We start from the raw sequence: 14,473 nt of genomic DNA on the forward strand, positions 1-14,473 counted from the left end.
CACTCAGCCAACATCTCTTTGAGGGAGGGAAAAGGGAGGAAGAACATAAAGAAGAAATAGATTTTTCCCACTCAAAAACAGATCTCTGCAATAGCTGAAGATCTGTCTTCTGGTTTTTGGCTACAGGTCATAATCACTTCCCACACTCTCAATAAAACTTTCTTTAAAAAAAAAAAAAAAAAAAAAAAAAAAAACCACAGTAAACCTTAGATGCAAGACATAACTTCGAGAGAAAGGATGATGTGCCAAAGAAAATTTCCTAAGAGAAGAGGGCATGGCACTGGGGCCACATGCTTTAGTTCTTTTTGGTCTCTCTCTCTTTTTTTTTTTTTTTTTTGGCCGCACCTGAAGTCCCAGGCCAGGGACTGAACCTCGCCACAGTGGTGACCCAAGCCACTGTGGTGACAACCCCAGAGCCTTAACTGGCTGAGCCATCAGAGAACTCCATTTTTGGTCCCTTCTTTAGTTAGCATGGCAGATATAAACCACTAAATGGAGATATCAACCATGCTTTTCAGAATGTTTCAGAAAAGCATTTGTGCTTTTCTGATATACAATCTGCAGACATCTCTGTCTTTGAGGTAACTGAACCACACACAGGATTTTTTTTTCTATGCAAAAGGAGCTATTTCACATTCAAATGAGGCTACAGATGGCCCTCAGTCATTCGATTAGGGCAAGACTCAGCAGCGGTGTATAGAGAGGCTGAAAAAAGCCAGTCATAGTTTTAGTGTTTGACTCTTATTTTTCTTGAGAAGCAAAGGAGATTTAACCTGGAGAAATTAAGTGGTTTTTCCCTTCTTACTTTTCAGGCTGAAGAGCATTTATTTTCAGGTATATCTTTAAAGTTATGGACCCAGTCACCAAAAGGATCTTTGTACTCACTTGACTTTCTGTCTGCAGATGAATAAGGCAACCACAGCCACCAGCATGCCAATCAAGAAGAGACCAGCACTCACACCTTCAATAACTCCAAACAAAGGCTCTAAAATAATCCAGATGGAAACAACAAACCCATCAGTGGGAAAATCAGTGTTAGCCAGTAAGGAGTTCCCATTGTGGTTTGGTGGTAGCACACTGGACTAGTATCCATGAAGACACAGGTTTGACCCCTGGCCCCTGCCATGAGCTGTGGTGTAGGTCGCAGATGCGGCTCTGATCCAGTGTTGCTGTGGCTGTGGCATAGGCTGGCAGCTGCAGCTCCAATTCAACCCCTGGCCTGGGAACCTCCATATGCCACAAGTGCAGCCCTAAAAAGGAAAAAAAAGGAAGAAGAACCAATAAGTTACTGAAACCCTACCTCCCTAGGAACGTTATTACAGAGGAATTCAAATGATGCCCACATTAAGGCATGTGTTATCTAAAGGCTAGGGCGGAGTTCCCGTTGTGGCGCAGTGGTTAACGAATCCGACTAGGAACCATGAGGTTGCAGGTTTGGTCTCTGCCCTTGCTCAGTGGGTTAACGATCCGGCCTTGCCATGAGCTGTGGTGTAGGTTGCAGATGCGGCTCGGATCTGGCGTTGCTGTGGCTCTAGCGTAGGCCCCGGGCTACAGCTCCAATAGACCCCTACCTAGCCTGGGAATCTCCATGTGCCGCGGGAGCGGCCCAAAGAAATGGCAAAAAAGACAAAAAAAAACCTTACATGTTGGAAAACTAAACCAAAAAAAAAAAAAAAAAAAAAAAAGGCTAGGAGTATACAGCTGAACAGATGAAACACTGGCTACCACCATGAAAACAGCCGGTTGATCATTATACCTTTAAAGTTAATGGTGTTCCGTTTATAAGGGAATTCGGGACTTCATTTGTGCTTGTGTGTGAAGATAAAGGCCAGCAGTTTGCCACCAAGGTAAATACGCCATTTCATTTGTATGAAATGTGTTATACAGCATCTGGGACATTGGTAAATCCAGTGAATTGCTCAGAATTATTGTAATCAAGTCCCATTTTGATTATCTGGTCTGACATTGCCACTGGGAGTTTGTGAACAGGGAACCCGTTTTAAAAACTGTTTATTGAAATACGGTTCACCTACGAGACTATTCACCAATTTAAACGGTACAATTCAGTGATTTCTGTATAGTCCCAGAGGTTTACACTCATTACCACATTCAATTTTGTAACATTTTCATCACCCCCCGAAAAGAATCCACATGTCCCTTTTCTATCATTCTCCAGTCCCTCTCCCTAGACCCTGGCAGCCACTGATCTCCTTTGTCTTCACAGATTTCCCTCCTCTGGACATTTCATAGGAACTGAATCCTAAAAATGTGCTTTGTGTGATTGGCTTCTTTCACATAGTGTGTTTTCAAGATTCATCAGTGTTGTAGCATGCATGAGTATTTCATTTCTTTTCAGGCTGAATAATACTCCACGGTGTGAATGTATCACATTTTCTTTAGCCATTCAGCCACTGGTGGACATTTGGGTTCTTTTTTTTTTGGTTTTTCTGAGTAATGCTGCGATGAATCTTCATGTACAAGTCTTTTTCTTCATTTCTCTTGAGTAATGTACTTAGGAATGGAATTGCTCAGTTAGATGGTAACTTTAGGTTTAATGTTTGGAGAAACTTCAAAACTGCTTTCAAATGGTAACTTTAGGTTTATTGTTTGGAGAAACTTCAAAACTGCTTTCAAAGCAGCTATACTGTTTTACATTCTGCAGGCAATATGTGAGGGTTCCGATTTCTCCATATCTTTGCTAACATTTGTTATTTTGATTATAGCCATTTTAGTGGGTATGAGTGGTATTTTATTGAGGTTATGATTTGCATGTCTAATCATGTTGAGCGTCTTTTCATGTGCTTAGCTTATTGGATATTTGTGTATCTTCTGGAGGAAGGTCTGTTCACACCCCTTGCCCATTTTAAAATTGTGTTATTTGTCTAATATTGAGTTGTAAGGTAAGAGTTCTTTATATTTTCTGGATACTTGGCTCTTATCTGATATATGATTTGCAAATAGTTTCTCTCATTCTGTGATTTGTCTTTTCACTTTCCTCATGGGATCCTTTGAAGCACAAAAGTTTTTTTTTTTTGTCTTTTGTCTTTGTTGTTGCTGTTGTTGTTGTTGCTATTTCTTGGGCCGCTCCCGCGGCATATGGAGGTTCCCAGGCTAGGGGTTGAATCGGAGCTGTAGCCACCGGCCTACTCCAGAGCCATAGCAACGCGGGATCCGAGCCGCATCTGCAACCTACACCACAGCTCACGGCAACGCTGGATCGTTAACCCACTGAGCAAGGGCAGGGACCGAACCCGCAACCTCATGGTTCCTAGTCGGATTCGTTAACCACTGCGCCACGACGGGAACTCCACAAAAGTTTTTAACTTTGATTAAGTCCTATTTGTCTATTTTGCTGTTGTTGTCTGTCCCTGTGCTTTTGGTGTCATAGCTAAGAAACCATTTTCCAACTTGAGGTCACAAAGATTTACTCCTATGTTTTCTCTTCCTTCTCCCCCACCATGTTTTCTTTTAAAAGATTGATTATTTTAGCTCTTGCATTTAGGTCTATGGAGTAGTCTTTTTTTTTTTTTTTTTTTTTTTTTTTCAATTGTCTTTTTAGGGCTGAACCAGGGCCAAATGGAAGTTCCCAGGCTAAGGGTTGAATTGGATCTGTAGCCACTGGCCTACACGACAGCCACAGCAACACCAAATCTGAGCTGCATCTACGACCTACGCTACAGCTCATAGCAATGCCAGATCCTTAACCCACTGAGTGAGGCCAGGGATTGAGCTTGGTTCCTCATGGTTACTAGTCAGATTCATGTCTACTGAGCCACAATGGGAACTTCAGGGGTAGTCCATTTTCAAAGTTTTTTTTTTTTTTTTGTCTTTTTAGGGCCACACCCATAGCATATGGATGTTCCCAGGCTAGGGGTTGAATTGGGACCTGCAGCTGTAGGCCTACACCACAGTCACATTAGATCTGAGCCACGTCTGCGACCTACACTGCAGCTCACAGCAACTCCAAAGAGAGGCCAGGGATTGAACCCAGGGCCTCATGGTTACTAGTCAATTCATTGTGTTGGGCCACAATGGGAACACCTGAAGTTGCATTTTAAGCCCTTAATTTTGTTTATTCGATGCTGGTTTTCAACAATCACCAAATCAACACAACCATCTTTCTTTTAATGTGGTTAATATTCTTTTTTTGTGTATATATCTACTATCTTCTTTTATTGAACTACATACAATTTTTGTTGTATGACAATATTTTTAAATGGGGATGAACTGTGTTTACAAATTCCTTAACATTAACTTATAAGCAAAAACATTTAAATCCTCTTAACTGTGTTCTGATCCATTTTTGGTTTGAAAGGTGGGAGATTATCCCTATATCTGGCATCAATAGATGGGAGTGTTTGTGAGGCTGAGTCATCTTTTGTCATGCAGCAGGAGAGACTGTTTTAGCTATAAAGAAGAACTTCCTGAGACCAAGCGTGAGTTGGTCTCACTGGTTACGTGAAAGGCTGGGCAGATAATGGTATCAAGGAACAATGTGCTAAAAAATAATGCTGCTCTCAGCATATTGGAGATATTCTGAATCGTGCAGTGCAGAGGTTAAAGTTTCAGGAATCCCAGCTTGGCTATTTTGGGCAAGTTACATAATTTCTTGGTGCCTCAAATCTGCACCTTTAAAATGGGGATGCTAATAGTATTTACCTCAAAAGATTGTAGTGGGGATTGGTTAAATTATTCTAAGTATAATGCTTAAAACTGCAGCTCTGCAGAGAGAGTAAAGAGTCAATATTAGCTACTATTATTACTCAAGCTTTCCCACTAACACACTAGAGATATTTCTTTCATAAATTTATGTAAACCTTTTTAAGTCAACATTTTTTTTTTTTTTTTTGTCTTTTTGCCTTTTCTAGGGCCGCTTCCCAGGCTAGGGGTCTAATCGGAGCTGTAGCCACTGGCCTACGCCAGAGCCACAGCAATGTGGGATCCAAGTCATGTCTGCGACCTACACCACAGCTCATGGCAATGCCGGATCCTTAACCCACTGAGCAAGGCCACCGGATCCTTAACCCACTGAGCAAGGCCAGGGGTCAAACCCACAACCTCATGGTTCCTAGTTGGATTTGTTAACCACTGCACCACGACGGGAACTCCTAAATCAACATTTTTTATCATGTAAAAGCAACATATAACAACAAAAGGGGGGAAAGCACCTACAATCTCACTACTTTGATCCCACTACTAGTCATTGTTAATACTTCAATATTTTTTCTTCTAGTCTTTTTTTCCCTCTGCATTCTATGTATAAATTTCATGTATACATTCCCACTTATGACTGAAAGCCTTTTGTACCTGCTTCTATTTTGGCTTGTGCAAATTCTTGACTGGAATGTTTTTTACTCACTTTTTTATTTTGGTTGCACTTGTAGCATGTGGAAGTTCCCAGGCCAGAGATTGAGCCTGAGCCATGGTGGTGACAATGCCAAGTCTTAACCACTAGGCCATAACTCCTTTCACCCACTATTTTTATTTTTACTATTTATATATATATATATATATATTTTTTTTTTTAGGGCTGCACCCATGGCATATGGAGGTTCCCAGGCTAGGGGTCGAACTGGAGCTGGATCTGCCAGCCTACACCACAGGCACAGCAATGCCAGATCCAAGCCCTGTCTGTGACCTATACCACAGCTCATGGCAATGCCGGATTCTTAACCCACTGAGTGAGCCCAGGGATTGAACCCATGTCCTCAGAGATCCCAGTCAGGTTCGTTACCACAGAGCCACAATGGGAACTCCCTTACCCACTATTTTAATAAATAATTTAATAAATCATTTTTAAAAATCTGGTACTTCTACATTCTTTTCAAGATTAAGTCCTTTTCAGTCCATTCTCCTTCAAAAGTTCTGCAATTTCTCTAATCCACATTAATCCATAATCATATAAAGATTACATTCCAAGTGAAAATAACTGCTCCCCCCATCATCAGCCAAGTCCCCAGATCTCCCCACTAAAGGCTCTTGTAGGTGACAGGGTGGTTGGTGGACCATGTGGGTGGATGGAAAGGTTAGCCTTACCTGACTCAGTGGTGATGGGCAAAGAGAAAAATGTGTCTGAATAGAGTGGCTTTGTGAATTCCTTCAGGTTCTCATCAAACAGCTGGGTAAAAGCCCGGATGCTGATTCTGAAAAGGAAAGCAATTTCTTTAACGGCATTGTCGTGGCTGACCACAGTAGCGCTGCCTGGAGAATGTTTTCAAGGAGGAACAGGCTGATCACCTGGTCATATGTTTGTCAGGTACAATGTGAGTTATGAAATCAGATAGACCTGGGTTCATGCATTCATTCATGCATTCTTCAGCCCTTCCTGTGTGCCCGTCCCTGTCCAGGAACTGGATAAACTGCAAAGAATAAGTCTCTATCATCTCGAGGTTGCGTTCTCTAGTGTTGAAAGTCAGACAATAAACACACAAATATGATGTGCCAGGTGGTGATATGTACATGAAAAAGATTAGACCAGAGTAAGGGAGATGGAAAGCAGTGGGGACAGGGTAAGTGGGACTGCCTTATTCAGTGTGGCCAGTGAAGGTCTCTTGACAAGACATTTGCACAGAAATCTGCAGACAGGGAGGAGCCAGGCCTGCCGTCTAGGCAGAGGGAACAGCAGTGGGAAAGGCATTGAGAGGAGGGACCAGATAGGCCCAGCCTGAGGAGGAGAAGGGTGGTCCTCAGATGTGAGCTCAGGTCATCTGAAAGAACTCTGGCATCACCGAGAGAAATGGGGAGCCAGACTGGGGAAAGGGGAGCAGCCCTGCCTGGGCTGTGTGGGATTTACAGTGACACTGAGACATGGATTTAGAACTCTTCAGCTGACATTTGGAATTAATTCCAAATGGTCAAGAGAGCTGCTGAGGCGGTTGTCCACGTGGGATGGTGCCTGGAGATCAGCTGGCTCTCAATTTGATAAACAGGGAAATGCAGCTATTTAAAAGACTGAGCTGTAACCTCAGCCTGGATAAAAAGCCTACTGTCCCCAGCCTAGGACCTAGGTCTCATGTTCTCTGGGTGAGTCAGGCCCAGGCTAGAGAGCTGCACTAGTGTCTTGGGGCTCTATCTTAGGAAGCATTAGAGATCATTTGAGATGATGGACCAGGATGACGACAGAGAAGTCTTAGAAGAACGAGATCATTGCCTTCAGATTTAAAGAAGCTGCCTTCTAGAAGAGGAAATAGACATGATGACTTTTCTTTTTGAATGCAGAACTAAGCTCACGAGGCTGAAGTCATGGGGCAGTGTGGTTTAGGAACATAAAATCACTTCCTAACATCTAGAGTCTGAGCTGCCTCTTAGGTAGTGATCTCCTAGTCATGGATGGGGTTTAAGCAGAGACTGGAGGGGAACAAGCTCTCAGGAAAGCTGGAGGAGAGCAGCTTAACTTAAAGACTGGCTTGGGTGACCTCTTGAGGTCATTCTATGCTGAAGACTTTAAGACTGTAGGTTTACTGATAGAGTATCAGGCTTGGTTTACTTGGGAAAACTTTTTCTAGTTTAATTAATTAATTAGTATTTTTTTATGGCTGCACCTATGGCACATGGAAGTTCCTGGGGCAGGGACTGAATCCAAGCCACAACTGCAACCTATGCCACAGCTGTGGCAACACCAGATCTTTTAACCCATTGTATCAGGCCAGGATCAAACCCACACCTCTGCAGCAACCCCAGCCACTGCAGTCGGATTCTTAATCCCCTGTGCCACAACAGAAACTCCTTTAGTATTAATTTAAATCATACGAAAGTGGGAGTTCCCATTGTGGCTCAGTGGTAATGAAACCGACTAGGATCCATGAGGACATGGGTTCGATTCCTGGCCCTGCTCAGTGGGTTAGAGGATATGGTGTTGCTGTGAGCTGTGGGGTAGGTGTCACATGTGGCTCAGATCTTTCGTGGCTGTGGCTGTGGCCAGCAGCTGCAGCTGTGATTCAACCCCTAGCCTAGCAACTTCCATATGTGGCAGGTGTAGCCCTAAAAAGCAAAAAAAAAGAAACAAAACAAAACAAAACAAAAAACAAAAACAAAAAACTATATCTCTACATCTATATATATATATCTCATATGAAAGTGAAATGGAAGACTTTTTTTCGTTAAAAAAAATCTATATTTGCTTAACCCAAAACTATTTGGGCATGTGCTGATGTATTACCAGGCCAGGACAAATTGTTCTGACTTTTGCCCTCACCTTCTAACTCATGCTTGGGCCCAAGTATAATTCCTCAATATCATTAACATGATACTGATCCACCATACCTATAATTTCCATCTCTAAAGGAACCTCCCAAGTCAAAAGCTGTACTTCCAGGAAACGCAGACTGTGGATGGAAAGCTTGTGAGATGTTCCCAAAGGGAAACAAGCAGTCAACACATGTTAAGTGGGAGGGAGGAGTTGGTGTGTGTTGCTGATGTATTGTATCTTTGGACAAAGAAAGAGTCTTCCAACGAAAAGAGTTTCTTTCACTTGTAGAGTGCTCTGTAAGTGTGAAGATCTTTCACAAACATGATTCTCTCTGACCATCTCCGACCTCTCTAATCTAAGAAGTGTATTAGCTTCAGAGATTTGGAAGCTGAAGCTTGGGGAGATTCTGTGTCTCACTGAAGACCTTAGAGAAAACTGACGAAAGAAAGTCAGACTCAGTATTTTCTAATTCTTAGTCCAGATCTCTTTCTCTTATTTCCTCTTGGCTGAATTAAACCACTTTGGTTTAACAACAGTGACTCATATTGGAAAGACAGAGAAAAGAGCCTGAGCTAGGAAGCAGTGGGGCTGAGGTCTAGCTCTCACTGCCACTGATTAGTTCTTGATGCCTTCGTTTTCTCATCAGTAAAAATAAAAGCATTGGGTAAAACAATCTTGATGCCTTCGTTTTCTCATCAGTAAAAATAAAAGCATTGGGTAAAACAACCTTGCCAAGTTCTGCCTTGGCATTTGAGGAGTCACGGTGTAAACACAAAGTACAAAATGAATCCAGATGAATAAAGGCCTTTAGAAACCCCGGAAGGAGATAACCACCTACTACTATAGGCTTGGCTTAAAATCCGTGGGTCAACAGGAAGTCTGCCCTTAAAACCTTTCCAAAAATGGACACCACAACCATATTCCCAGCCCAGCACTTAGCACCTATTTGGAATCCTGTCCTGGTTTTGTTTTTCCCATGACCCCTCTATATAACCCCTACTTTGAAGCTGAACTGTCTGCTCCTTCCAGTCTGTGTATTTCTGCCCCTGCATCTTGATTTCTGCACCTGGAATCTCCTCTTGCCTCTATCTCCATAGTTGCAAATCCTTCCCCATTTTTCAATGCCCAGCCTAACTAAATGCTCCTCCTCTCTCAAGAAGCCTTCTGAACCTTCACAGCATTTATGTACCTACACTCCTTAGTCCTTCCACATTTCTGCCTCTATTTTACAGACATGTCTTCTGTGTATGTTTATAAGGTCATGTTAATGCACTGATATCAGAGAGTAAGTTTTTCAATTTTAGATGTGTACACCATCAGAATTCTCTATCACAAAGCTATGGACCATGGCATTCCACTTTCTTCATTTGAGGAAAATGAGGTCAAGAGAAGCTGACCCCCTGATCGTGGTCACATTGCTATTCTATTTAGAATAGAAAGAAAACCAGATCAGCACTTTCTTAACCTCCAAATTGCTTCTCACCCATCAGGATCCGCCTGTTTCCAGTGCTACTCATATACCTGAATAATAGGAACTCAACAACGAATGGGAACCCATTATACCTTGATTGACATAATAAACTTGCATATCAGCTGAACCCAGCATTTTCCGTTTCTTTCCAATCCTAATTTTTCTTTTTCCACGTTCCTTCCTGCCCATCTAGTCTCTCTGGAAAAAAGATGCCTGATAGCGTTGAGGGTCACCACGGTGATTATCATCCTCAGACAGGCAGAATTCTGACTGCCTTGGAGCCTGGGTTCAGCAGCTACCACAGAGGCGGCCACTGAGCACAAAGCTCTCCATGCTCTTAGCAAGCATTATCTGCTCAGCATGCTTTTCACAGGACTGAACCAAATACAGACAAATATAAGAAAGCTGTGTCTTAGAAAACAAATAAATATGACATGAGTTGATTAAACCATAATAAGAATCGATAACTCTTCACAGAGCGTTTTTCCTCGTCCCCCTGTTTGTTCATAAACATTTAATGGCGCCTCTTTGGTGCCAGCTGCCTGCCACATGGTTTTGTGACCAGTGTCATGTCTGTCTCCCCTATCAGACCTGTGCTCTCTCATGGTCTGGTGAAAAGAGTAGGTAATTAAACAAAGGATTAAAAACTACTGGTTGCTGGAGGATTAGAGGGATGGAGAGACAGGGTGCTGTGGAAACAGGGCTGAGGGCCCAACTGTCTGGCTGTGGGTTAACAGGGGAGGTGCGGGGCTAGCTGCGAGTTGAGTTGGCTTTTGCAGTGTGTGAGGGAATTCCCTGGTCAGACGGGAGAGTGGAGGGCATCCCAAATAAAGAGAAAAGAAGGTGTGATGACTCAGAGGTGTAAGAGAGTGGTGTCAGATTTAAGGGAACTCCACGGAAAAGGCACAATGAATAGGCAGAGTGTACTTGGGGCAGATGGTGAGAGACAGGGCTGGCGGGTGGGTAGAAGGCAGGGTGGGGGTTGTGTGGGCCCTGCCCTGGAATCCTCACTTGCTCCTGGAAATGAATGGGAACCACTGCAAGACCTTAATCTAGAAGGGACAAGACTAGGTTTGACTTATCACTTCCTTGAGGCCTCGGGACAGCCCTGTGATGTTTCTCCGAGGAGGAAAGTGAGGATTAGAGAACTGAAAGCCCGTTTACAAGGTTACATGGCTAAAAAGTGGCAACCCTGGAACTCAAGCTCTCCCTAGGATCTGGGCTGCTTTCATGGACAGGAAGGAGTGTGCTGGGAGACAGGGGGGCCCGGTCCAGCTGTGAACTGCTTTTTATTCTCTCTCTTTTAAAGCAGTAATGTGCCATGAGCTGTGGTGTAGGTCACAGTCATGGCTCAGATCTGACCTTTCTGTGGCTGTGGTGTAGGCCAGCAGCTACAGCTCCGATTCAGCCCCTAGCCTGGGAACTTCCATATGCTGTGGGGGTGGCTCTAAAAAGACAAAAAAAAAAAAAAAAAAAAAAAAGCAAAAGAAATGTAGTAATGAGTCATCTCTCTCTCAAACAGCAAACAAACAAACAAAAACTGCCTCAACTTTCCAGCTCATGAAGAAAAAAACAGCCCTTGGGAGACGTTTGCTCAAATTTCCTGGAGCCTAAGTAACCAAGGAGCTGAGGCATCTCTTGATTGTCGCAGAAACTAAAGGATTCCAGTGTGCTGATATCTTTCATATTTATTTCTCTGCTGTGAGATCTCATCTTCTTCAGATAGGCTCTTCTTTTTTTTATTGTCTTTTCAGAGCCACACCTGTGGCATATGGAGGTTCCCAGGCTAGGGGTCGAATTGAAGCTGTAGCCACCAGTCATAGCAATGTGGGATCCAAGCCACGTCTGCAACCTATACTACACTTATAGCAATGCTGGATCCTTAACTGAGCGAGGCCAGGGATTGAACCTGTGTCCTCATAGATGCTAGTCAGATTCGTTTCCACTGATCCAAGATGGGAACTTCTCATGGGGCCTCTTCTTGAAGCAAACATCACTAAGGTTGTGTGTGCTTACTCTGGAGGTGCCAACCTTGAACAGGTGGGGATAGTTTTGTGGTGAGTCCCGGGCAAAGGTAGCTATAGAGAGTGCCTGCCCAAAGTGAGTCCCCACTTTTAGGAAAACGGTTAGGCTGCATTTTTGATGCTAGGGAGGGGAATGTTCTCAGGCCTGATGCCATATCACTATCTCCTTTTGGGGCCGGCAGAAAAGTTTCTTCCAAGATTCAGGGATGATATTCAAAATAAGACCTGGGCACTGACCAACCAGAATGGACTCTGGCCCATGGAGAAAACATGAATGGCTGGATATCAGTTCTGCCAACACCCCACAGAGAAGGCACATCCTCTATGGAAGTATTAATCTTAGGTGCCTGTGGTCTTATATCCAAGATGGCAGTCTAGGTTCTCTATCTCTTGGGGACTTTGGTTTGGGATGCTGTGTACGCTTCATACCTGCTTTTGGGGAGCACAGTGTAGATGAAGGGCAGAGCCAGTACCTACAGCTGAAGGAGCCTCCTGGCTGTAGTAGGGCTGCCTGGGGCTGCTCCTTTTCTCCTGCCAAGTGACTGGGAGGAAAGGACACTTCCATTCATGAAGGGGCCTTGCCCTCAAGGGTTCTCTCTGGACCAAGGAGCACTTTCATCTTGTTATGCCTTAGAAGGTAAATAAATAAGTGTACTCCCAGTCCTGGCTAAAAGTGGAAAATAGAACTTATTTCTCAAGTCTCCCTAAACTCAGTCTTTCTATTTGGACATTTTCTCAGTTGTTAACATAGTCAATAAATTGTCTGATTCATCCTAGAGACATTTTAGGAGATAGAACAACCTATTAAGAGGCTTCAGTTCTTCACATAACGAATTGGAGCTTTTGCACAATGCCGAAGGCCTTCTTTACACATCACCTATGAATGGAGGCAGGAACACCACATTTATAAATTACTTAGTAAAATGCAGAGCACTCTTATCACGTAGGTTATTAATCTACAGGGGCTCATGTGCATCAGATGCCCAGACAGCTGAGCGCCCAGTGATGTAGCACGTCCCTTCTAGCAAAATGACAGTAATACATCTAACCTGTAGGCCGTGCGAGGCTTCAGCGGTCCGTCACAGAATTTTTGCTGATTGGGATCACATTTTCCACCCAGGCTCTCCATCTCTGCTCCAAGCTTAATGTTAAAACTCTTCGAGTTGCTGTCAGGACTTTCGGCACATTTGCTGGCAAAATAATCAGTCTGATACACGCGAATGGAGGCATTGTGCCTGTATTCCAGGTAGGAGGGCAGAGGGTGCTGTTGTTCTGGCTTCAACTCATCGCTGCCTGGAGGGAGAAAACCCACAGTGAAGGACTGACTTTCCTTTTTTTGGGGGGGGCTGCACCCAAGACATATGGTAGTTCCCAGGCTAGGGGTTGAATTGGAGCTGCAACTACAGCCACAGCAATGTAGGATCCAACCCATGTCTGTGACCTACACCACAGCTCTCAGCAATGCCCGATCCTTAACCCACTGAGCAAGGCCAGGGATTGAACCTGCATCCTCATGGATACTAGTTGGGTTCGTTACCACTGAGCAATGATGGGAACTCCTTTTTTAAAAAATGTCATATTAATATTTATAATTAGTAAGAGCTGACAGATATATTATCGATTATTTAAAGAAGATTTCTTTTACTCGACAGCCTAATAAATATACTATTACTATAATTATATGTATATGAAGAAAGGGAGAAGCATTGCAAAGAATGTCTAGCATACAAATACTTAATAAGTTTTATTTTATTTTATTTTTTGTCTTTTTAGGGCCGCACCCATGGCATATGGAGGCTCCCAGGCTAGGGGTCAAATCGGAGCTGTAGCCGCCAGCCTACACCACAGCCACAGCAATGCCAGATTCTTAATCCACAGGGATTGAACCTGCATCCTCATGGATGCTAGTCAGATTTGTTTCCGCTGAGCCACAACGGGAATTCCACTTAATAAGTTTTAAAGACGTGGCAAGTTACAGAAGCAGGACTGATAATACAACGGGGGGTGGGAGGAGGAGGGCTCTCAGTCAGTGAAGGACTGACTTTCTTGTGACTTCAGTGACTTCTAACTAGGTTTCTGAGGCTACCTCCTCACCCACTATCTCTAGTCATCCCAAGAGTACAGAATCTGTGATCTCGAAGGAAGCTGTGAAATTTTCCCAATGAAATTAAATTCACTTTTTTCTAAAATGATTAAAAAATAAATCATATATATACAAAATTTTATATATGCATACTCATCTACACTGACACACACACATACATACACACGCTATCATTTTTCTAGGAAATAAAATCTGTGTGTAGGAGCGGATAGCTCGTGCATCAAATGACAAGATGTCCCAAACTCCAGAAAGTTGGACACTCCCCATTGTGAGAGTCAACCCACTCGACAAGCTCCCTGCCTTGCCAACAACCACTGTAGCTGAGCTAATAAGGAAATCCCTATGACCTGGGAAATGGGGAAAAGATAAGAGAAATCAAGTCTGAGGCCAGAGCAGTCGCCCCACAGACACGCTCCCCGTGCCACGCCCAGTCTGATAACTGCTCCGTGTCCTGCTCTGTTATCTTGAGTAGTTTAATCCTGGCTCCAACTTGGCCCCTCATGCAGAACACTTCCCAGAATTCTCCCCCTGTCCACCCAGCCTGCTGTGTGTTTTGGCACAGCAAACTCATTCTGATGTTGGCTGGAGGAAAGCATAATTAGGAACAAAAATATTATAGAGATTGGATATCATTTTATTTTTGTCTTCTTAGGGCTGCACCCACAGCATATGAGAATCCCCAGGCT

General features: G+C 43.5%; 1 protein-coding gene across 4 annotated transcripts in view; it reads right to left on the reverse strand.

The window, feature by feature from the left end:
• The window catches only part of PTPRB (protein tyrosine phosphatase, receptor type B), a 138,379-nt gene that overhangs the window by 23,516 nt on the left and 100,390 nt on the right, over positions 1 to 14,473 (reverse strand). For all 4 annotated transcript variants that reach the window (XM_021091988.1, XM_021091989.1, XM_021091987.1 and 1 more), the window contains 3 exons: positions 12,733 to 12,976; positions 6,037 to 6,143; positions 886 to 985 (listed from right to left, as the gene is read on the reverse strand). In XM_021091988.1, coding sequence (XP_020947647.1) covers positions 886 to 985; positions 6,037 to 6,143; positions 12,733 to 12,976 — 451 coding nt within the window. The remainder of the gene's footprint in view (positions 1 to 885; positions 986 to 6,036; positions 6,144 to 12,732; positions 12,977 to 14,473) is intronic.

The sequence above is a fragment of the Sus scrofa genome, chromosome 5 (assembly GCF_000003025.6).
Source record: "Sus scrofa isolate TJ Tabasco breed Duroc chromosome 5, Sscrofa11.1, whole genome shotgun sequence".
Classification (NCBI taxonomy): Eukaryota; Metazoa; Chordata; class Mammalia; order Artiodactyla; family Suidae; genus Sus; species Sus scrofa.